This window comes from Polypterus senegalus, chromosome 10 (genome assembly GCF_016835505.1).
Source record: "Polypterus senegalus isolate Bchr_013 chromosome 10, ASM1683550v1, whole genome shotgun sequence".
NCBI classification, from domain to species: Eukaryota; Metazoa; Chordata; class Cladistia; order Polypteriformes; family Polypteridae; genus Polypterus; species Polypterus senegalus.
Window position 1 is genome coordinate 145649421 of NC_053163.1, and position 25440 is coordinate 145674860.

At 42.4% G+C, this 25440-nt stretch overlaps 1 protein-coding gene across 1 annotated transcript in view; it reads right to left on the reverse strand.

The window, feature by feature from the left end:
* timm44 (translocase of inner mitochondrial membrane 44 homolog (yeast)) overlaps positions 1–22821 on the reverse strand; it is a 41473-nt gene extending 18652 nt beyond the window's left edge. The window contains exons 1-4 of the mRNA XM_039766987.1: positions 22745–22821; positions 9679–9786; positions 3704–3880; positions 3279–3359 (exon numbers count right to left, since the gene is read on the reverse strand). Of these exons, the coding sequence (XP_039622921.1) occupies positions 3279–3359; positions 3704–3880; positions 9679–9786; positions 22745–22774 (396 nt within the window). The 5' untranslated portion in view covers positions 22775–22821. The remainder of the gene's footprint in view (positions 1–3278; positions 3360–3703; positions 3881–9678; positions 9787–22744) is intronic.
* Positions 22822–25440: the final 2619 nt, after the last annotated feature.

The window sequence follows — 25440 nt, forward strand, 5'->3', positions numbered from 1 at the left end:
CATCTCGCGGGACGTGAAAGTGTCTTTGTCTCTATTCAGAAGATCTCTGTTCGAAAGATCACATCTTTTTTTATAATAGAGAGATTTTTTATGTAGTTTTCGTTTTTTGTCATTTTCTATTTTTACTTTTATTTAGTTTTTCATTGGGACGGCACGGTGGTACAGTGGTAATGCTGCTGCCTCGGAATTAGGAGACCCGGGTTCGCTTCCCGGGTTCTCCCTGCGTGGAGTTTGCATGTTATTCCCGTGCCTGCGTGGGTTTCCTCCGGGCGCTCCGGTTTCCTCCCACAGTCCAAAGACATGCAGGTTAGGTGGATTGGCAATTCTGAATTGGCCCTGGTGTGTGTGTGTCCTGCAGTGGGTTGGCACCCTGCCCGGGATTGGTTCCTGCCTTGTGCCCTGTGTTGGCTGGGATTGGCTCCGTGACCCTGTGTTCAGATTCAGCGGGTTGGAAAATGGATGGATGGATAGTTTTTCATTTTTGACATTTTATGTAGTTTAAGTTTTTTTTAGCAATTGGCTTTCAGTTTGTCACACTTTATTAGTTTTGTATGACTCACGAAAAATGTCCTCACGGACGCAGTTTTGCAAGTGTACAAACACCTTTTTTCTCTGTAGTTGCCCGTCTATAAATCATTCATGTTGCTCCTGTCAACTCAACCCTTATGATTTGACTGTCTGTGACAGAACTCTATTTTCCTGTGAAAAAGTAATAGTTCAAGGCTTCCAGTATAATTAAAAAATAAATATAGGGTGAGCCAAAAAGAAGTACCACCTTTAAAACCTTTATTCTACAAAAACGCTACAAGATCAAATAAATTTCATTATGACACAATAAAGGGTATACAAAATAGATTTTTTTAATGTGATTTAAAAATAATATCTTCAAGGTGGTGGCCATTATTAGCGATACACTCTTCGAGACGATTTCTGAATGGTCACATGACTTGTTCGGCCATTTCATAGGGAATAGCGGCAATTTCATGGTGAAGAGCGTCCTTGAGGGCTTCAAGGTTTTGAGGTCGGTGTGTGTGTATACCTTCGACTTGAGATGGCCCCAGAAAAAGAAATTACACGGAGTGAGATCAGGCGAATGTGAAGGCCACATCTCCCACAAAACTTGCATGGATCTCTGTGTCATATGAGCTGCTGCTCCATCCTGCTAAAACCAGGAATCCAACACATCCATTTCTTCCAGCTGGGGCCGCAAAAAGTTCTGTAGCATTTCAATGTAATGTTCTGAAGTGACGGTGACCATTGCTCCCCTATTCTCAAAAAATTAAGGGCCTACAGTGCCAAATTCTGCAACAACACACCAAACTGTAACACATTCACCGTGCAGGGGTCTCTGATGAAGTTCACGAGGGTTGGTTTCTGCACAATAGTGAAAGGTTTGCTTATTGACGCAATCATTCAAATGGAAATGTGCCATGTCGCTGCACATGACGATGGCATTTAGATGAACAGTTTGCAGAATGTTCGCGCACAACTCTCTACAGCTCTCCCTGTCTCTCTCAGTGAGTTCCTGCACTACCATCATTTTATTTGGATGGAAATTAAGGTCCTCAAAGACGAGTTGGAAATGCCTAAGGCTGAAGCGCACTTAACGTCTAGGAGACAGCAAAAGTGATGCCCTTACAGCTTGGATGTTTTCAGGAATTCGTACAGTCCGAAGACAGCCTGGAGATTTTCTGTTCAATGTTCTACCTGTCTGTCTAAATTTAGCCACTGGACCAAGGAATGTTGCCGACTGAAAACTACAAAGGGTTCAAGTTTAAGTGAATGACAATTTAATTTTAAAAATGCTTCATTTTTAATTTATGAGATTCCCTTTGTGAGAAGTAAGATCACTGTACACATAGCAATTGATATTACCTGATGCTGACCATATGTCATCTAACAAATTTAACACATTGAAAGTATATTTTTTCCAGGAGATTCTTTTTTTGCAATTACTGCCAAAGTCACTACTGGAATAGTGTTTAGAACAGTAACAGCAGAAGTAGAGATGGACGGTTCTCTATGTATACACAATACTAATTTGCACGAAAAACATTGACATATTTTAAGAATTAACACTAATAATTCATTAATAAGTAAATCAACACAAACTAGTAGAGAGGGAGAGGTTAGGAGCAGGTGCTGATACAGTGCATTGCCGCACCACCACATGACAAATCAACTCAGGACCCCAGGTTAGGACCCAAGTGCAGCCATGCGACAGGTGACACCTCAGCACCACACTAGTTCAGGTGGAATGGAACCAGTGTGAGGTTTTTAATGGTGGCCGGAGTGCCAATTCTGCCACCAACACCCAGGTTTTTCCCTGCAGGTTGGAGGGCCTACATGCAGGGCTGGATGCAGATTAACGTCATACCCAGGACAGAGCAATTGCAGGTTAAGGGCCTTTTCTCAAGGGCCCAACAGAGTAGAGTCACTTTTGGCATTTACAGGATTTGAACCAGCAACCTTCCGATTGCCAGCGCAGATCCCTAGCCTCAGAGCCACCACTCCGCCTAAACTACTAGAGCATGCACAAAAAAAGTCTAAGTAATCACTACTTAATATCCATCCATCCATCCATCATCCAACCCGCTATATCCTAATTACAGGGTCACGGGGGTCTGCTGGAGCCAATCCCAGCCAACAAAGGGCGCAAGACAGGAAACAAACCCCAGGCAGGGCGCCAGCCCACCCCAGGGCATACACACACACCCCCACACACTAGGGACAATTTAGGATCAGCAATGCACCTAACCGGCATGTCTTTGGACTGTGGGAGGAAACCCACGCAGACACATGGAGAACATGCAAACTCTACGCAGGGAGGACACGGGAGGCAAACCCAGGTCTCCTAACTGCTGGGCAGCAGCACTAGTCAAATAAAAAAACCATGTACTCAACAAAGTATTTGAACGACTGAAGAGATAAAGTGAAATACTGAAATGATCCATCAAGAAGAAGGCATAAATCTTCTAACTTGGGCACATGCAAGTGTCCTTGTGTGCTTTGGTGCACCCATTAATGGACTGAATTCCACGTTGCATTCAATAACATCAAGAAAATGAACCCCTGTGAGCGTAAACTAGTATGTTCAGAAAAGAATGGAAGGAGAAAGCAACAGAGACACAGTGAGGCAGGTTAACAAGAAGGTTTCAGCACTACACCTACTAAGATGACAGACCATGAGAGCGTCTGTGTTATTGACGACTCCCCACCACAGTTCCACCCCACGAGACAAACAGGAGCACTGCTAGAGAAAAATGTGATGGCCGTACCTCTTTTACTGATTCAGACAGCTCTGTAAGTTTTTTCTTCAGTATTTCTGAGGACTTCACGGTTTCCGATTCAATAACTTTCTAAATTAAAAAAAAACAAAAACAGAGCACTTTATTACTTTAAAATACATATTAAAAATGAAAATTGCTTTCATATTTCCAACTGCATTAGTGTGCATTCTCCACAGATAACCAATTATTACTTAATACAGCATCTTTCATACTAAAATCCATTCTTTTTACATACAAAAAAAAAAACAACTCGCCAGAAGCAGACGGCATTTCCTATAATTTCAATCAGCATTGACAACAAGTGATAAAACAACTTTATAAAGAAGCAACACAACACCTTCCACTACATCTGAGCAGTGCCGTGAAGTGGATCAAAAGGAGACAGAATCGGTAGGTTTTTACAAGACACCTACATATTTCCGTCGAGCTTGCTGCAGAGCCTCCGACTCTTCCAACTTCTTGGCCTCTTCTCTGAATTTTTTAATGTTCTCCTTCATCTCCTTATTTTTGTTCATCTCCTGCTTTAAGCTATCCAGAAATTCTGAGAGGAAACCCCGCCGCCCTCCACCCTCTGAGGAGGCATACTGGACCTGCGGAAGAAAGGCAGCTCACTAGAATTAGCATGGAGATTCAAAAACATACATAAGACTACAAGTGTTACAACAGCAAAGTGCTAGTACTATTATAGCCATCAGACTCAAAATATTACTTATGTTATTGACATTATTAAACGTAAGAGAGAAATGACCTGAAAGAGGAAACAAGATTTCATATAAAAGGCAACACACCACCAGCAGCCTATCCGGGCCTACATCTTCTGGTATTATAAGGTTATCTAAGTGGGGGTGGGAGACACTACCTTACACCTACCACTGTTACACTAGTCTCCTCCAAACTCACTCTCGCTGTCTCACCTGGCAGACAACTCACCAGCTTTTATTAGGGGTGGCCTCCAATTTGCTCCAAGGACACCAGTTTTGAACTTCTTATGGTAGCCCTTGTAGTTTGTGTACCCTTAAATTTTCAGGTTTCCAAGACAGCATATTTGTTGCTCATCCTTTAAGATGGACAACACAGTCCCTTATGTTGCCTTCTGGATCAGTTTGCCCTCTGCTGTCCAGGAGGTGTTGCCATCTCTGGAATGTCTTATTAACTCGACTCTCTTATATAACACAAAGTGGACGGCTGACAGCGTGGTGCACTGACAACAACTTGTTCCTGAACACAATTAAGACCAAGGAGCTCGCTGTGGATTTCAGGAGAAAGAAAACGGACATCAAACCACTCTACATCAGAGGCGACTGTGTGGAGAAGGTTTCAGACTTCCGCTTCCTGGGAGTCCACATCATGGAAGACCTGTCCTGGGGTGTGAACACAGCTGAGCTGGCAAAGAAGGCTCAGCAGAGACTTTATTTCCTAAGAGTCCTCAAGAAAAAGAACATCCCGGAAAAACTGCTGGTGTCCTTCTGCACTGTAAAGCACAAGCATGTTGATTAAATCCTTACCACTGGCTTATTATTTCTCCAGCTCATGCCCAGTTTGTAGGGATATGTAAACTGTTGCATGTTACACAGAATTTGTTATCAACTACTGTATGTAAGCAGCATGGTGCAGTGGCTAAGACACTAGAACTCAAACAACAAGGCTTTCACATCAATTCCTGCCACTGCTTCATTGTGCGATTCCAAAAATGTCACTTAACATAACGGCTCCAACTGTAATTAACAAAAAAAGAAAATCTATACACAGTGGAATTGTATCCTCTTCTTTAAAGTGGCTTTGGGGATTGGCATGACACCCACAGCCTCCACAATGAATCATCAAAAGAGGAGAGAAATTAATGCAAATAATAGAAATTATAAGGGTCTACATGATAGTGTAGTGGATAGCACTGTTGTCACACTGCCGTGCCCGAGCACGTTTGTCCGCATGTAATCCCACAAAGTCTCATTCATTTGACTAGTGTGATCGCTCTGTGCCAGGCAAACCATACCATACCCTGGCCCACTTGGAAGAGGTGGAAAAGGTATGGGTCAGTAGCATTCAGGAACAGTGTGATCACTAAATGTGCCCGAGGACGGAAAATAGACATGACGTCAATGATGAGACAAGTCAGATTGTGCAATTCTCATTTCAACAGGTTTTTATTCTCACCTTACACATGAACTTGAATTGTAGTTGGCAAGAAAAGCTGCAAAATACTCCAATAACATCACTTGTCAAAACTTGACTTCATGTTTTTTTGGAAGAAATAAGTGGGATAGGACTGGCGAGCTTTGTTGGGCTGAATGGCCTGTTCTCTTCTAATCAAGTCAAGTAGGGGGAGCATGGACTGGTACAGTGCATTGCCGTACCCACTACACAGCAAAACAACTCGGGATCCCGGTTGGCAACCCACCAGGCAGACATGGGTACAGTCCTACCCTCCAGAAATGACCCTCCATCTGCCGCAGCCAGGTATTACGTGGGCGAACCCTTGGCCTGGTCCAGCCAATTGGGTCCCCAACAATTAGGATCCCATGAGCCGGATCACCCTCGGGGGGAAACGCGCCACATGGCCATAGTGCCGTAACTGACGCTCCCACACAATGCAGGTGATGTGCCTCATTCGGGACTCCATGAGCAACACAAAGTCAAACCAACAGTACCCAAGGATTTTCCGGAGAGACACAGTACCAAAGGAGTCCAGTCTTCGTCTCAGGTCGCTGGATAGCGTCCATATCTCACAACCATATAAGCAAGACGGGAAGCACCAGGACTCTAAAGCCTTAGACCTTCATCCTTTTGCATAGATATCGGGAGCGCCACGCGCCCCTTTCCAGCGACCTCATGACCCCCCATGCTCTCCCAATCCATGTACTGACTTCTGACAGCAAACCACAAAGTAGATTGTTCTAATGTTCTAAAAATTTTCTCCTACAGTGCAGCACGATTAACAGCAAAACACTGCGCTGCACACTCAATAAATCCGTAAGAGGGCAGAGCATTATCCTGCCCTTAACATCATGATGAAACCGTACCCAGGTCCAGAATGTTAAGCACAGTGTGAATGCAGACCAGCAGACAATCACGCTTGGGCACAGTACGGAACAAACATGTCCAGTGCGAGTACACCCAAAAAGCTTTAGAGTGCAGGATTCTTATAATGGACCAGACGCCACAAGTGTGAGATGCCCAGGTTTCCTTCCACATTTCAAACACATGCAGGTTAGGCTAAATGCCAACTGTTAATTAGCCCAGCACAAATGAGAATGGGTGTGTCAGGGAGTGTGTCCTGTGACAGAGCTGGCAGGGCAGGCTGTTGTTCACTCTTGACACTGAGATGGATAAGTTGGTTAGCAAATGGCTAGAAGAATGTACGAGAGTAAATCAAAAAGTAAAGGCAATTTGAAAATTATGCAGTAATCACGACAGACAATACACAACGTGTTCGCAATGGCTTATGGGTAGCTCGAACATGCATAGTGCAGCATTCTAGGTGAAGTTTAAAGGTCAAATAAACATGGACACTCCACTGTGGGATTGTTGAAAAAGCACGCCGTAGTGAGATTTCATTGAGCAGAGGGAATGAAACCTGCTGAAATTCATGGATGGATGGTGGTTCAGTATGAAAAGTGAAAACACCAAGACTCCATGAGAAGTTTATGACTGGGTAGGAAGGTTTACAATAGGAAGAACAGCTGCAACCGACGAAGCCTGAGCTGGTCGCCAATCAACAACATGCACACAATCCCACTTCAACATGGTGAATGTCTTCATCAGAGATGATCGATGGGATTATGTTGTCCACTGTTGCTGCACATTTGGATATCAACCATGGATCTACACATGACATAGTGCATGGTGACTTGGGGTACCGTAAAGTTTGTGCAAAATGAGTATCCAAACAGCTTAATAATCTGAACCAGCAACAATGACTGGAAGTTGCAAGTTAATTCTTAAAATGTTATGAAGAAACTCATGTTATGAAGGGTGTTTTGGACTAGACTGCCACTGGAGATGAGACATCTGTCCATCCCTGTCGCCCGGAAAGAGACACAGAATGCAGTGGAAAGACCCACCTACTCCAGTAAAGAAAAAATTCAAAAAAATCACAATGACCGTCTTTTGGGACATGAAGGGTCCTATTCTGCAGCATTTTCTGGAACAAAGACATTAATACGATTCAGTGACCAGTGCAACGTACTGCGCTATGCTTAGAGAGAAACTGAAACCTGCAATTTGCAGCAAAATGCTGTCAAAAACAGTCTTGCTGCTCCATGACAACGCACGTCCACCATGCAACTGCAGAGGCAGTGAAGGCAATCCAACAGCTGTGGCTTAAATGTCTGTCATCCCCTCCATGACAGCCCTGATCTGGCACCATCCAATAACCACATCTTTCGTCCAAATTACTCTTTCAGGGTGGATGTCGACATGAGGGGTTGAGGGCGCCCATCAACAAAAGTCGACATCCAGGGGGTAGAGGGTGATAATCAGCTGTAAACTGCGACAAAACTCACAGTTATGTTAAAAATATTCCCTCTTTGCTTGGAGGAACGTTAGACTTGTTCACTCGGCATCTAATACTTGCATGTGCGTGAGTTATGAAACCTAAACTAAGGCAAGATGGCATCGACATCTCTCAAGGGAGCGAAGCGAGTGCAGAAAACAAAATACTCCGCAGACAACAATTTGCGCATTATCGCCGAGTCGGACTCTGAATTTTCAGGAGTCTGATTTTGTTGGGAGTGATCAGCTGCCAGCTAAGCGCGTTCGCCTGCGTGGAATACCCAGACATCAATCCATGAGAGCCAACCTGACTACCGGACTTTACAAGACGGCATGGCTTGCTGTTGGACATGACAGATTACCAGCCGCTGGACTACTTCAGGCTGTTGTTTCCTGAGGCTGCCTTTCCGCTACCGTCGGACGAGGCAAACAGGTATACGGAGCAATCTTTTGAATGGTGGGGTGCACTTGCACCACATTCTCGGTTTTCGAAGTGGAAACCCACAATAAAAGACGAGATGAAGGGCTCTGTGGTATTATCATACTTTGTAGGACTTTGCTTTGTAACATGTGTGTGATATGTATACAGTATGAAATCACATGGTATGCAGGCTCATACAACATGCAAGACAGTAACTTTTGTCAAAAATATATATATTTTTTTTATTGATTTGATGTGTTAAACCATTGCTTTGTGTTCTTTTTAAAAAACAAAGTTTTTGGAAAAATATTCAGCCCTGGAAGAAAAGAAACAAAAACAAAAAAAACCCTAAAAGAGTTAAAGAGGCTTTTTGGGGTAATAGGTTCACCCCTGATGATGAGGTTAAGGAAGCGATGCAGATCTGGATTTTGGAGCAGTCAAAACGTTTCTTCATCCCAGGAATGAAGTTAGTGAAACAATACAAGAAGCGTATCGACCTTCAGGGAGACCATGTGGAGAATCTGCCAGGTACCAGTGTTAGGGTTAGTGGAGGATGATTGTACCTCAGGACAAAGGCGCTGGCATACTCCTCCCGTAAAATAATTTTTAATTAGAAACATTTCACAACTATTCCAACCGCTCCCCCCAAATATTAATATAATTCCCCCCTAAAAAGTATCCCTGTACTAAAGATATAAATAGGTTTACAAAAGAGTCCAAAAAAAGTAAATAAAGAAGTCTAAAAGCAGGCGATAACATATCGTAATATACCCACCCCTTAAAATAGACCTAATAACCCACCCATTCTTAAACCTTAAAAGACCTTTAAAACTAATTTAAATAGATATTAAAAAAGGTATTATTTAAAAGGTATTTCAAAATAATTAATGAATTAAAAACTAGTCCATACCTATATAGTCCTATAGGGTTAATCCTTAAACCCGGAGGACTATAATCCTGTTAAATTAGGGTTATAAACAGTATGTTGAAAAGCAGGAGAAAAGGGGGGATTGTAACATTAGGGCTGCAATTGTAAGTATTTTAAGATTAGGCATTTACTGTAACAAAAGCTGCCTTGTCAATGGAGGTTAAGCTAAGGGTTAAGGGAGGGAGGGGTTGACCATCTAAAATACAAGAAAAGAATAATTTAACATTAAGGCTGCCATTGTCAGTATTTTAAGATTAGGCACTTACTGTAATAAAAGCTGCCTTGTCAATGGAGGTTAAGCTAAGGGTTGAGGGAGGGGTAGACCGTCCAGTGTTAGGGTTATAATGAGTACATCTAATAAAAACAGTCTGAAAGCTGATAGTAGAAATAAACTGTTCACCCTTAAAATATCTAGCTTTTTTAGTTATATTTACATACTTGATTAAGATTATATGAAAACCTTTAGTTTATTTCAAAATTGTTAGATAAGAATTAAAAGACATAAAGATTTCTAAACTTAGCCAAACAGAAATAAGCTAAATCCATACCTGCAGTACTGCTGTGGGTCTCCAGGGTATCCGCTGTGCATGGACTTGGTTAAAGCTGTAGCCGTAGCAGCGAGATGACAATAACCGCAGAGGCCGCGCAGCACACAGCTGACAAAAGGAAAGAAAAACCAGTTCAGAAGATTGTGTTTCTCTGAAAGGCCCCATCATACAGCACATTCAAACCATAGGCGAAAACCAACAGTTTAGTCGCAGCAAAATTCTCTCTCTACAAAACATTTTACTAACTGGACATCCCACGGCCCTGCTGTACTCTCTGGTACTTTTATGTCAACAAAAAAGTGTGTCTGTTTAGTGATTATGTTGGTCCAGAACACAATTACTAAGAATATCCCAGTACTAAAAAAATGAACATACAAAACAGATCAACAGGGGCAGCATGATAAATCCTTTCTTGAAAAAATGTTGGAAACTGAATAATGATTAAGAGGGTTTTGATGGCAAACCCTTCTTTTATGATATCAGCAGTGAGCTCACATGATAAAAGGGCTTGCCAAAGGAGCAATTCACCGAGTGGTATAATGGAAGCACCAGGCACTCTGATTGGTAGATAGCAACAGCAATGACACAACCTAAAGAACATGACAGCTGAGGTGTAAGAAGGCTGACTGGAGTATCCAGAGCAGGTACACTATAATCTGATGCATACAGGATTTGGAAAGGAAACTAAATATCAAGCTGGTTAAGTTTGCAGATGATACCAAGCTAGGTGGACTGGCAGATAATTAAGAATCACAGAGGGACTTGGACAGCAGACACGCTTGGGCAGATGAAATTTAATGTCAGTAAATGTGAAGTAAAAATGTGAGGTTTGAATACACAATTGGGGTCTGAAAATTGAAAGTCCATCTTATGAAGGAGGATTTAGGAGTAGTGAAGGACATGTCATTTCCAACTTCCAGAGAGTGTTCAGAATTCATTAAGAAGGTTAACAGCATGTTCAATTATATAGCGCCTTGATCGGTGGAGTACAAGTCACAGGAGGTTCTGCTCAAGATTTATAACACACTAGTGAGGCCTCATCTGGAGTCCTGTGTGCAGTTTTGGTCTCCAGGCTACAAAAAGGACTTAACGGGTGCTGGAAATAATCCAGAGAAGAGCAACAGGGCTGATTCCAGGACTACAGGGGATGATTTAAAGAGCTGAGCCGTTTCGGTTTAAGCAAAACGAGATTAAGAGGAGACCTGACCGAAGTATTTAAAATTTTGAAAGGAATAAGCACAGTGGGGACAAGAACATGGTGACATGGGGTAAATTTTGCACAAACATTAAGATGTTTCTCTTCACACAGAGAACCACAGAAACATGGATTAAGTTACCAAGCGGTATAGCAACATGGTGTGTACACTGGGCTGAATGTTTCGACATTTCAACAAACGAGACGAGAACAGGCCATTCAGCCCAACAAAGCTTGCCAGTCCTATCCATTTAATTCTTCCAAAATAACATCAAGTTGCATTTTGAAGGTTCTCAAAGTTCTACTGTCTAACTTGCCACCTGGTACCTTATGCTGTGTGTGTATGGTTCTCACTCCATGTGTCTATACCTATATGATTTGGTATACAACGTGTTAAACCGCTGCTCCTGTTCTGTCATGGCATGATTCCATTTCTAATTAGACAGTAATGTTAAATTATTTGTTTAGACGTGCAGGCAAAAGGTGAATGCTGTGCAGCCTTCTCCCTGATTTTACTGGTGTGGTACGGCAGACTTGTTCTTGTGCAATAAATTGTCTTCTCTTCACATGAGAATAAACTTATTTGTTCTCAGAATGTGCAATGTTAACTTAAGGTGCAACACTCTGCACTCTAGTTTGATACTTACATTTCTTATACTTTATTATTTATATTTACATGATTAATTTATACCTGCTCTTAGTGCAACATGTCCCTTGTCTGTTGTTAGGTTGTAACATAAGTAATTTCCTTCAGGATTAATAAAGTTTTCTGATTCTGATTCTAGTACTGAAATCTGCATCTCCTGTGGCTCTTCATTATCAGATCTCTTAATGGCAGTCCTTTTGCTACAGTGTGACACACTGCTTACTTCAATTGCTTATTTTGAAGTTCACGTTTTCATGAATATACTGCAGCTGCCAGTTCTTTCAAACCCGCGTCGACTTCTACACTATCGTCTTAACAATAGAGAGCGCACACAGCACCTGCTGCAACATCTCATTCCCATTTACGACTCGACCAGTAATACTGTCAAAAGGCAACGTATCATCTAATTCTACAGGAAGGTTTCTTCCACTGCTTCAGGCTTAAAATGTGCAGGGGCGACACACATTTATATGTCTAATGGCGTTTTTTTTCAAGAAGTCTTCTCGAGTGTAGACGGTCCATCACAAACAAAAACTTGCTGTCTGTCAGACCAGGTTAACAAGCTCACCATCACCGTTTGCTGTTTATATCACCGCCCCTACTCTGAGCTTCGCCTTCATGAAGCGCTGGATTGGTTTAGAAACATGTGCATTTGCCAATTTCCACGTTCTTCCACTACATAAATCCCAGTCAGCGTGAAAAGTAACGCACGTGCATGCGCCTGCTGCCACTCCCAAACTTCTCCCAGAATTACGCCTCTTTGAATATGCAAATCAACATAAATAGCCCTTAAGCTCAGTGTTCTGTGAAAAGGCAATGGCAAAAGCACGGGGGGAAATAGAAGAATTTCAGCGAATACCAAGTGGAGGCAAAGAAAAACGTACTATTTGTTGGTTTAAACAGTGGTATGAACAGCAAAAGGAAGTTGATCAAGTGACAGAGTGTCGGAGAAACTCAAAAGCTGAAGTTCATAAAGTCGCACAGTGCCCGAAATAAAAAAAAAGTTGTCAGATATCAAAGTCAGCATGAAAAGGTGAGTCATAGCCCACCATCTCAGTGTCCAATGAAAGCTTACTAGGGTACAGAGGAAAGAAAAATAGGAACACAGCGAGAAAAAAGCACGAAATGTTAACTTCAATCTCAAAATTTCCACTTGAATCATGTAGTTTATTTTGTCATTAAACTAAAACATCATAAACTTCATCTTAAAATCATTTAATTTACTAGTTTCTCAAATCCCATCGTAACTAAAGTAGCACGTTAAATGATTTGTTTTGTATTTGTTCTTCTATGTGCTCTGTGTGTGTGAATCACTACGTGCCTCTTAAAAGGGCTTTCTCTTCCTCTGACAGGACACAGAAACCATTACATTAGTGATATTACAGCTCTCTGAATAATTAAAATACTGAGATATATATGCGATATCATTTTCATGATGACAGGAGTTAAAGTATAATATTAAACATGGGAACACGGTGGCACAGTGACTGTTCATGTCTCATGCAAGATGCTTGCTGCACGGTGCACGAACTTCGATGAAATAATTTATTGTAGCAGTACTGTCTCTTTCAAATGTACTAACCTCCAATTCCTGTCCTTCCTTAATATACCCAATAATCCCCAAATACCCAACCGGCACACAATCAGCTCTGTAATAGACTTTAAGCCATCTGTAAGCTTAGAACGCCGATTCTTCAAAACTTTTAAGGAACACTGAAATATCTTCGCAGTACGTGTTTAATTATTCTATCCCTCTATCCTTCCAGTGTTGCGCCAGCCTCAGCAAGAATACAGCGCGAGGTAGGAATAATCTGTAAACGGAGCGCAAGCTCCTCGCTAGCGCTGGGGCACCGTGTCCTCACATGCTTAATTATTAACAATATAGATTATTTAAATTAAATTACAATTTTATCTGTATAATATAATAAACATAAATTGCTGCATTTCATCTTAAAAATGATATCGTCACCATATGTATATACGCTCTTTATAAAGTGGCTCAGGTTGTGCAATATTATAACTGTATCGCAAGTTTACAGTGAGGTAATTGTACTTATAAGTACAAAGTGTTCTACAAGAAGCACTTGATGGACTGATTCACTGCGTTTACAGTTCTTGGGATGAAACTCTTTCTGAACCGCAAGGAAAGGCTCTGAAGCGGTTGCCGTTTGAGAGCAGTTCAATAGACAGCATGGCTGAGGCAGCGTGTGCTTGATGCTGTATACCAATAATTCTCTTTGCAGTCAGCTGCTGTAGAGCTGTGATTTACACTCATATACAGTGATATATATACTACGAGTGGTGCAGTAAGAGTAATATGGAAAAAGATGATCTGCTGTGGCAACTCCTAACGGGAGCAGCTGAAAGAAGAAGGTGCAGTGAGAGTAACGCTAAAGCAGCTGTGGTATTTACAATAGTTTGGCCATTCCGTGGACCATTATATTATTACAAGTCAATTACAATCAGATGCATTAAACTAATAAACAATATGCGGTTAATTCCAGTGTAATTATAAAGCCACGTCAGGGATGTGGATCTAAAAAAGAAAGGGAAACCACACTGGAACAGTAGCACTGCTTTGACGTTGGATGCCGCCAGTCTGCAAAACCGAGCACAGAACTTGCGTACGCCAGGGTATGAGCTACTGTGGAAATGTGTGTGGCTTTACGCCAAGTTTAGGTTTTATACATCGCGAACTGAGCGTGGAAACATTTGTACACAACATTTATGTGTGTATGTACCGTTTACACATGAGGCCCCTGGATGTTGGTTTTTATCAGGACACTCGGACTCCTCGCTCATTCTTTTAAGAGCCACGATCAGAGCCTCCATTGAATCTGTAATGATCACAGCATCGTCAGCAAAGTCAAGATCCGTGAATCTTTCTTCACCAACAGATGCCCCACAGGCGCTGTACCCCACGACCCACCCAACACCCAGTCCATGCAGGCATTGAACAGAGTAGGAGCAGAACACACCACTGACAAATCCCTGAATCAACGGGGAAGAACACAGAGGTTCAGCCTCCGCTCTGCAAAGCACTCACAGTACCAGTGTACAGGCCGGCCATGATATCCAGCAAACTTTAGGGGATGCTGGCAAAGGCTCAGGATATCCCAGAGGGCAGCTCGATCAACTGAGTCAAATGCTTTACAAAAATCAACAAAGGCTGCAAAGAAACTCTGCTGATATTCATGTTTTGCGCATCATGAGAACCCTCAGTGCCAGGATGCGGTTGATGGTAGACTTCTTAGGCGTAAAACCAGATTGCTCTGGTTACTGGTAGGTGAGAAAGTGTTCACGGATCCTATTGAGGACGACCCTAGCAAGGACCTTACCCAGCACCGAAAGCAGTGTTATCCCCCTATAGTTGCCACAATCCAGGCGATCACCCTTACCTTTCCAGATAGGGATGACAAGTCCAGTTTCCAGTCAGTTGAGATGGCACCCGTCCCCCAAATGAAAGCAAAGATTGCTTGCAACACCAGGAGGACAGCCTTACCAACAGCCTGGAAAAGTTCAGCCCGAATACCACAGGTTCCTGCAGCCTTCCCTACCCTACGCTGGTTCACCATCTGTGCAATCTCAGTGAGACAGGGTGGCTCACAGCTAACTGGAGGATCTTATGAAATCTACAAAATCTTTAAGTGTAACCCGGTTAAGGGTTTACATGGTCACATCACCACGTTGCTCGCAGAGAAATGTATGGTTTCTCTAATCAGAATAAGGCTTTAAATGGCATTTTAAAACCCAGGTTTCTGTGAATAAGTGGTTACTAATGCAGGTATGGGATTGTGGGTTTGAGACTGAACCTAAGAACCAGTGCCCTACACTACTTATAAATTATTATGGGTGCATGCAAATAATGGGGAATATTAATTGTTGGTGTGTGACAGACTGTGGTGTGCCAGTACAGGGCCAATTTTTAATCCCAGCCCCTCCCCAATTACCTGCCACCAAGGCCAGTGTGGATGGCACTTTGTCAAAGTTGTCTTTGACGTAAAATAGGCTGAGGTTTACGGTGTCAGAGGAGAAAGGCAACAGTCTAACGCTGATACTTTTTAAAAATGATATCCTTCAAGAGCTGGATTTAAAAGGAATCATAAAGAAGTTTGCTACAAAGAACACCAGTATAAAAATCTTATGAAAATTGGCCCATAGAATATGCTGATGTGGTATTTTGTGTTGTCCATTCACCCAAAGTTCTGTGGATGTTGTGGGTTTGTTGGCTAAACAGCACTACGCCAATGTGCGGACTGGTGGAATTGACCTTCGTGCTTATATTTTGTTTTTTGCAACTGACTGACATCACTTGGGGCCTCATGTATAACGCCATGCATAGAATTCATACTAAAACATGGCATACAGAGAAAAATGGAAACGTGCGTACGCTCAAAAAATCCTGATGCATAAAACTGTGCATATGCCAAGTTCCACTCACTTCCCCTTTATAAACCCAAATGAATGTGAAATTTAACACACGTCCACGCACCTACGGCCCAAACCCGACTCCTCTCAGCATTTTGTACATTTGAATATGCAAATCAATATAAAGAGCCCGTTCCATTGAGTGTGTTGTTAAAAGACAATAGCAAAAGCATGTGGAAAAAAGAATTTCAGCAAATGCTAAGTGGAGGCAAGGAAAAACGTACTATTTGTTGGTTTAAACAGTAGTATAGGAGTGATACAGTGTGGCAGAGACACTCGAACGTTCAAGTTCTGAAAGTCGCACAGTGCCGAAAATATAAAAAAGAAGCGGTCAGATATCAAAGTCGATGTAAAAAGGTGAGTCGCAGCCCACCATCTGCTTATTCTGTTTCAGACAATATTACAAAAGCTGACCCCTGTGCACTGATGGTGTTGCTGTGCCCTACACATCTTCTGGTGCTGGCCGGACACACACACACACACACACCTCTGTCTCAAAAACCACTGGACGACCATCTGGCTATGTGCTGACAGACGCTATTCTGGAGTCACAAAATGCAACAGGGGATGCTGTAAGACAGGGGTGTCCAAACTTTTTTCACTGGGGGCCACATACAGAGAAATAGACAAAGCACTGGGCCACCCACTAGGGGTGAGGTCTATTGCCTCACCTCCTGTGTATTAAGCTAGCAAATTTAATCAAATATCGGTAAATTCCAGCTATAATCCAAACCACTATATCCTAACTACAGGGTCATGGGGGTCTGCTGGAGCCAACACAGGCAGGAAATAAACCCCAGGCAGGGTGCCAGCCCACCACAGAGCACACACACACCCACACACCAAGCAAACACTAAGGACAATTTAGAATCGCCAATGCACCTAACCTGCATGTCTTTGGACTGTGGGTGGAAACACACACAGACACGGGGAGAACATGCAAACTCCATGCAGGGAGGACCCGGGAAGCAAACCTGGGTCTCCTAACTGCAAGGCAACAGCGCTACCCACTGCGCCACCGTGCCTATCGGTAAATTATGCTTCATAATTGAATATGCTTAAATAAAAAACAGCATCACAGCTCTCGATTAATGGGTTTTCATTTATTGTATTACAAAGTGCTCTCATCACATGCAATCGAGTAAAAATCAAAAGCACAAGTTTTATCTGACACTTGACGTTGTAAGTTAGTTCAGCTGACAAATCTTCAGTTTGTCAAATAACTGCGTTTCTGGACAAACTAATGTTGTTGAATTCCTGCATTTTCTCCGGGCACATTATTCCTGCGACTTTAGTGAGGCGCTGTTTTATGAAGTCACCATCTGTGACGGGCAGGGAGTTGCGCTACTTCATAATTGGCTAATGTGGCATGTTCTTGTGTTTTATTAGCACGGAAAAAATCCTGTTGTTGAGCTAGCAGACTAGCTGCCATTTGCTTAACTTTCTGTTCTCGCTCGGCACCAGTGTGGGACGTGTAGGTCGGATGTTTGGTTTCGTAGTGTCGATGCACATTATACTCTTTCACCACTGCAATAGTTTCATTGCAAATCAAACAGACACACTTGCCCTTGACTTCTAGGAAGAAATATTCATTTTCCCACCTGCATTCACTTGCTATTGTGTGTTTCTTTGGCCATTTTTGGTCACCCGTAGCAAAATTGTTCTTTGGTTGCGCTTGTTTGTGAAGACGCTGCCTTGATCAAGACAGTAGCCCCGCCGTATGTTAAATCTAAGTAGTACAATACAGTTAAGAACGAGTTTCGGTGTGGGCCATATTTCATTATATTTTTAGAATCTGCTGTGGGCCAGTTAAACATGGACCACGGGCCATAGTTTGGACACCTCTGCTATCAGAGATGTGGCCTAATGATCTAAAGAATATGTGATAATGACCGCAAATTAAATGAATTGGTTAAAAAAATAACTGCTGCAACTGATTACCTGTTTTTACATTCTGTTAATTACACTCAAACAAAGTTGTAACGCTGTCCGATTTGGATGATCATTTGGTGGATCAGGTTCATGATGCCGCATCTCTTCAGGTACGGGCATGACGCGATTGTTTGCCACATTATAAAGCACTTTGAGCTACATTATTTGTATGAAAACTTGCTCTATAAATAAATGTTGTTGTTGTTGGCACAATGCGGCACGTTCTGTGCACTATAGAGCAGCACATTAATAGAGCGGAAATGCTTTTTATTTACATAAGCAAATTCATTCTCTGAAGGTGCCTTTATAGTGCAGTATCTGCACCAAGCGCCACAATGGATCATTTCACAGCTCTATGAGGTGACTCGCCATCTTTAAAGGACTGCTCGCCTTTTGCCGCACTAGTTGGAAAAAGCACCTGTGAGTGTGCGGAGCTGCCAATTCATAGGACCGTTGGGTCGTTGAGCAAGGCCCTTAACCTGCAATTGGTTTGTCCTGGGTATGACGCTAAACTGCAGGCAGGTCCTCCAACTTACAGGGAAAACTTAGGGCTGGTGGCAAGACTGGCACTCCAGTCACCATAGAAAAACCTCACACTGTTTCAGTGTGGTGCTGAGGGGTCACCCTCTGCACTCGGGTTCCAATCCAGGTGGTTCATCATGTGGTGGGTGCAGCAACGTCCTATTGGTGCATGCCCTCAGCCTCTCTCTCTGCTATAGATGATGCAATAGAAGCTAATTATTTTGCCAATTCATCCTTAACTGATGCAACTTGTCCAGCTAAATTGCAATAGCAATGTGCGTGCAGTTGACTCTCTGATTACATTTGGAAAACCGGACATTGCTGTGAATTACACTTTAATGTTTCCGAGCTCAACCACAGTGTAAGGAAATCTTAGATATCTGGATGACAAGCGGATAATACCATCCCATACAGCTGGCATGGCGCGACTCAAGCGATGTTTGTGAAATACCCGATCGGTCAGCCAGTTCATGTTGAAAAGCTCCTGTGGCTAAAAACGCGAGAGTGGTCAGAAATTGCAAAGGAGCAGGTAGAGCACAATTCCTCAAAGTCTGCCTTTGTAAAGCCGGCGCCAGTTCAGCACACAGTGCCAAGAGAAGAGGACTGGGAAATGGAAAACAACTTAGAAGCCAGTCATCATCATCATCTTGAAATACGCGCTCTCTTCTAATTCTTCCATTTGCGATGTCTTCTAGCAGCACTAAAGCAGCTGGAATAGTTTGGCCATTCCATGCACCATTATATTGTTACAAAATTAAATTTGCAAAGGATATGCAATTAATTTTGGTGTATTTGATAAAACCTGTGTCATTGATGCGAATCTGGAAAAAAAAGAAACTGAAAGCACACAGAAATGGTAGCAGCGCTTGAGGCTGGGTGCCACCGGTTTACAAAACCGAGCAGAAACGTGCGTACGCAAGGTGTGAGGCTGCAATGAAAATGCGTGCTCTCTTTTCAGCAAAGTTTAGTTTTTATACATCTTGGAGTGAGCGTGGAAACGGACGTACGCAACATTTTTCCTCATACGCACCATTTATGTCTGCAGCTCGTTGTCTTTCAGGCAGCACTGCAGATATCAAATGTCTGGCCCAAAATCCAGATTGGTAATTCACAATGTGCATTTGCATGGCCCACAACATATTGTTACATTCGTAAAATTGAAATGAATGTTTCAAGCACAAGGTCCCACACAGTGATCTGCATTTTATATTTGCTACTAGCAAAATACCCGCGCTTCGTAGCGGAGAAGTGATGTGTTAAAGAAGAACATTTAAAAATAACGTAACATGATTGTCAATGTAATTGTTTTGTGACTGTTATGAGTGTTGCTGTCATCAAGGATTTGATTATCATTATTTCTTTCAATCAGGTTCGTATTTAGAGGACGTGTTGTGTTCAAGTTTACATTCCGTGTTTGTCAACCGTCATAAAGATAACAGGTTTCATTCATCGAAGTGTTCACTACCCAAATCACTACTCGTGAATCTAAGATGTTTAACAGGCATTGCCGGTATTAAGTTGTGGATTTGCCTGTGAATATTTAGCGGCAGCGTGTCTATGAACTTAATTTAACATTTCCCAGTCCTGCAAAGTCAGTTCACGTGAGCCGCTCGGAGTACATGCATCAAAGCTTCTGAGCTGTGCTTGTGCTATCTCATGCGATCTCGCAATGTCCACGGCTTTATTTAATGTTAGCTCAGACCCGGCACTTAAAAGTTGTATCTCGCGAATATCGTATTCGTCTTAGGCATAACAAACACCAGCGGCAGTGTGCCTATGAACCTAATTTAAACTTAAGCTTTACACCCTGCCTTCCTATTCGTTTGCATAAGCACAGTCCTTCACCAGCAATTTTAACTCTGTTACAAAGTGATCAAAAGTCTCATTTATACCCTGTGTCTTCTCATTAAATTAATATCGTATTCGTCTTAGGCATCACAAATGCCAGTGGAAGCCTGTCCATGAACGTAATTTAAACTTAAGGTTTACACCGTGCTTTGTTTCCGCAGTAGCTGCACTTATGAATATGCTTGTATGCGTCACTCGCTTTATATTCTTTTGCTGCCTTCTCAATTCTGTAATGCGTTTTTTGAACAGGTTTCATTCATCGAAGTGATCACTACCCAAATCACTACTCGTGAATCTAAGATGTTTAACAGGCATTCCCGATGTTAAGTTGTAGATTTGCCCGCGAATATTTAGCGGCAGCGTGTCTATGAACGTAATTTAAACTTAAGCTTTACACCTTGCTTTCTTATTGATATGTGTACAAAGCATTGTTTAGCGTCAGAGGGTTTCCGCAGTAGCTGTGCTTATGAATATGCTAAGCACAGTCCTTCACCCGCGAATATTTACCTTATAAGGGCAGGCACTCAATTACGTGGGAGGTGTGATGACGCGGGATGCAACTCCGCCTCACACGGTGACCGAGCTGCAGGCTATGGCCGTATATATGTACGTAAGTAGGTTCCACTTATGACCGTTACGCATAGAATTTCTAAATGAAACCTGCCCAACTTTTGTAAGTAAACTGTAAGGAATGAGCCTGCCAAATTTCAGCCTTCTACCTACACGGGAAGTTGGAGAATTAGTGATGAGTGAGTCAGTGAGTCAGCCAGTGAGGGCTTCGCCTTTTATTAGTATAGATGAGTCAATTTGTGAAGGTAAGGTGCAGAACGAGGCGAGGTGTTGGTGTGGCCCCCAAACCCGAGGCCTGGAGGCCCCTAAGTTAGGTAATCAACCCAGTGAATGTGAGGAACCGAACCGGCACAAATCCCTAGCCTCAGGGCCACCGATCCCACCCCCAGCAGAAGAACTTTAAAATGAACAATTAAAATGAAATGACTATAAGTTAACTAGCAGCAAAAACAGACCACTAATTAAATAAAGGGTTTGAATGAAAGCCGGCAGCCACAGTAGCACTCCAGGAGTTAGAGACCTCTGGTTCAGAGCAGGGGTTCTCAGTGTCAGTCCCGGGGACCCCCTGTGGCTGCAGGGTTTTGTTCCAAGCAATTGGGTTAATTAAGTGAACTGTTACTGCCCAGATTCTGTGTTTTGGGAACAATGTAGATATTAGAAAACTAAGTTTGGTAATATATATATATATATATTAAAATGTACTAAGCAGTTATATGGGAATAATAGATTTTCTTTTTAACAATATTTTCATCTTGCTGTTCCTTCTGTTTTTCCAGGTGCTCTAATTGTTTAATTAATTCATTGTTTTCTAATTAGTAGGTCTGATGCTGCAGTAGTTGTAGCCTTTCACGATTCAATATTGTTTGCCCGGGTGTCTGCTCTGCTCATTTTTAACTGTCATTAATAACAAAGGGGGCAAACTGCACAGAGAAAGGGCAAAATATAATGAAAGCAACAAAAGTGAGTTAAGCATTTAAATCTATAGCAAAAAAACTGAAGTATTTCTAAACGTCTTATAAATGTAAAAATCATGCTGCTGGGCTTTCATAATGTAGAATAAGAGAAGAGAAAAAATACCAGCTAATTAATTGAGCTGTGTTATCAGTTGTCACAGATTATGAATTTGGTTGAAACAAAAACTTGAAGCCACAATGGGCCCCCCGGAACCGACTTTGTGAACATCTGGTTTAGACTTTTTCAAGGTCAGCGATTCCGAATATGAAGTTGGATGTGATCTATCCCCTCTATGGACCTCTACCAGTGGGCGAAATCTTTTAAAATCTCCATTACAATCGAGGATATTTTACCTTTTCAACTGGAACGTACATTTTAGCATTTCATTTATCCGACAACTATTCTTGCTTGTCATGTACTTGTGTACCTCATGAAGTCAATCATTACATTTGTTATGAACGCCCCGACGGTAGGCGCCTTACGCCAATTCAGAACTTCCGTACTTTGGTTGTCGGGTTCCGTAGTAACTCGGCTCTGTCACCCTTACGGTCAAACGGCCATTGTCACTTCTCTCTGAACAAACCTCTCAGCGTCTTCTAGCAATGACTGCATCAAGTCCGGTCACCCTCCTTTACTGGCGTCCCGCTGCCTCTGCCAATCGGTGCAATCGCTGCCCCTTTCACCCGCTATCGATGCGCGCTCGTTCCTGTCTCTCTCCGTCCATTAACCCCGCTATTCTCTGGCGCTCTCCTCCTTCCCCAATTCTTATCTCCGCCTGCTTCACCTCTCCAGGCCGATTGTTCGTTCTCCGCCGGCACGGACACGTATCCGAAGCAGCCCGGTTGTTTTACGGAACAATTGAATTGAAATAAACCATTTAAAACATGAACTCCTTAAAACATCACTGGATCATTACGCGGACTGAGAGAGAAAGAGGGACAGAAAAAAAACTAATAGATAAATCAAGTCACCTGCGCGCAGTGCCACAAGGAGGCCGCCATCTTCCTCACAACACGTTGACCTTTCAGCGCATGGCCTTCCGGTGACGTCAAAGTCCTGCAAGATGATGACAACCAATGAAAAAATTGCTCGCGCTGGCACACTTGGCTTCAGGTCTCGGACAGAGAAGACCTCTAGTCACACCGCCACGGTTTAGAAAATAGAACTTGCAATGTACCTTAGGCAGCGTATATACGGTTTTTGAATCGATTAGTCTGTCAGAAAATGGGGGCATACACGGCTATGGAAGATTATCTGTGTCAATGCACAATGCTTTTTGTTTTGCGTTTTAAAATGACACGAAAATTGTGCGCTATGATAAAGATCAAACTATCATTTGGTTGAATATAACACGATCAAATTGTGCCGAACTGAAATGCACCACGTGCGTATGGAATTGCACTGCAATGTAGTTAACACTTTGATTGAATTCTCATTTCGGCACAAATAATCTGCCATGGTCAGCGGGTTTATCAAGCCCTTTCAGTCCCCACAAGCATAGGATGGCGGTTACGAATTACAGATACAAGAACAGCAGGCAAAACTTTATGATTCGATACACAATCGTGGAAAAGTTTGACTTTTTCAACACTTTTAACAGGCATGCAGTAGTTCTTCACAAAGAGTCGGTAAAGGTGATCTGCTTCAATAAAACACAAGAAAAATTGGTCTTTTAAATCATTTATTCAACAAAAACATCACTAGATGTAACGGTCTAAAGCAGCGAAGTTTATTGATTTACAAAAACTTATAATAGTAATTAACAAAGTGGCATTTTAAAAAGCCATCTTGAAACTATTTATTGATTATACTTGGTAATTAAAAATACAAAAGTGCCAGTCAGGAATGAATCACTGGACTGAGTTCCAGTCCATCAAAGAATGAACACAGGCACATACATTACAGCGCACACACTAGGGCCAATTTAGCACCCAATCCATTTAACCTGCATGTCTCTGAGAGGAAACCCACGCAGACACGGGGCGATCATGCAAACTCCACGCAGGGAAGACCCGGGAAGTGAACCCAGACGGGTCTCCTAGCTGCGAGGCAGCAGCGCTACCACTGCGCCACCGTGTTATTTTTACATGATACAAAAATTTGGATGGTTGTTTAAATAAAATTTATTTTTTCTCAAATTTCATATCTGTTTGCTTTTTATCATTATAAATATCTACACAAAATTTGAATCATCAATCTGTAATTATAACCATAGTTTACTTAAAAATTCGCGAAAGTATTCAGTTAAGGTACAACTTCCAGTTGCGCGATTTTTCTCAACTTTCATATCTATTTATTTTTCGTCATTTCTAATATGCACACAAGTTTTTAATCATAAATCTTTATTTATAGCCGTAGTTTACATGAAAAAAATTGACATGTGTTCGGAAGTGGCCCAGAAGTTGATAAAGAGAGAGAGAGAGAGGGATGGTGAGGTTGGGAGCATGCGCTGATTACAGCACGTTGCCGCACCCATAGATATAGAATAGACGCCGCATGACCAGCAGCATCGTACGTCAACGTCGCCGCCATATTGCGAGTGGCACTGCTGTGGAATGAAGTACAGTAATGGATTAAGATGCCTCACGCATGTGCTGCTTGGGATTGTGCAAACCGCTGCACACTCCAAACCAGATCCCAGGGGATTACATTTCATAGGTAAGGCTGAACAATTGTTTTGGTTATATTTGGCCATTAGAAATTCCCACTTTATAAACGCCGGGCTAGCAAAGCTATGCATTTATGTGCTCAAGTTAGCCTCCAAACAACGTTTTGACAAAATGTATTTAGTCACTAACTATGTAGATTGTTGTTAGCTGTTAACATTTCTCAGACTTTGAAGGTTTCCCGAAGAAATCCACCTCAGGAAGCAGTGGGAGGTCAGGTAGCCCTTAGACAGGATTTTGAGAAAGCTGTCCTGTGATAGTTTGGGAACAGATGCTGTACCGGCATCATATGATCAAAGCTACCGCTCGCTCGCATTAAAAAACAGAGGAGGTTTGATGATTCCTTCTGAGGGTCCATTCAAGGTGGTCAAAGTAGCTGAGCGTGTTATCTGACAGTCGACATGAGGGCAAGCTGTCAGTGTATCTTTGATCAATCAGTTTGTTCGGGCTGAGATTGGTTCAGATGATGTGTTTTTACTCAAGGAGCACACATTGAGGAAACACAGTTTGAAATTGGCAGCCATCATTTAATGTTCATGTCTTCAGTTGTGTCTGTCTTCACCAAACTAAGGCTGCACCACATTGCCAGACTGAATACTCTCAAATTACAGGATCTGAGTGAGCGAGAGGAGTGTAAGTCTGAAGGAGATCAGTGAGGTAGAGGGAGGGAGCTTTAAATGTTCAGAGCGGGATTTAGTATTGTATTCTGTAGTGAACTGGGAGCCAGTGACGTTGAGAGAGAGTAGGCGTGATATGTTCAGTGGATTTAGAGGACTTAGAAAAGCAGGTTATCATGCTGGCCGCAGAATTTTGAAGAAGTTGTAAGCGATGGATACGTTTTTGTGGGATGACAGAGAGAATAGCATTACAAGTAATACGTGAGGTGACTCGGGCATTAACTGATACTTCAGTACTGTGTTGTGTAAGAACAAGACGTCTAGAAATGTTTTGGAGATGGAGGAAGGCGGTCCGAGAAATGTTACTTATATGGGGGGAATTAT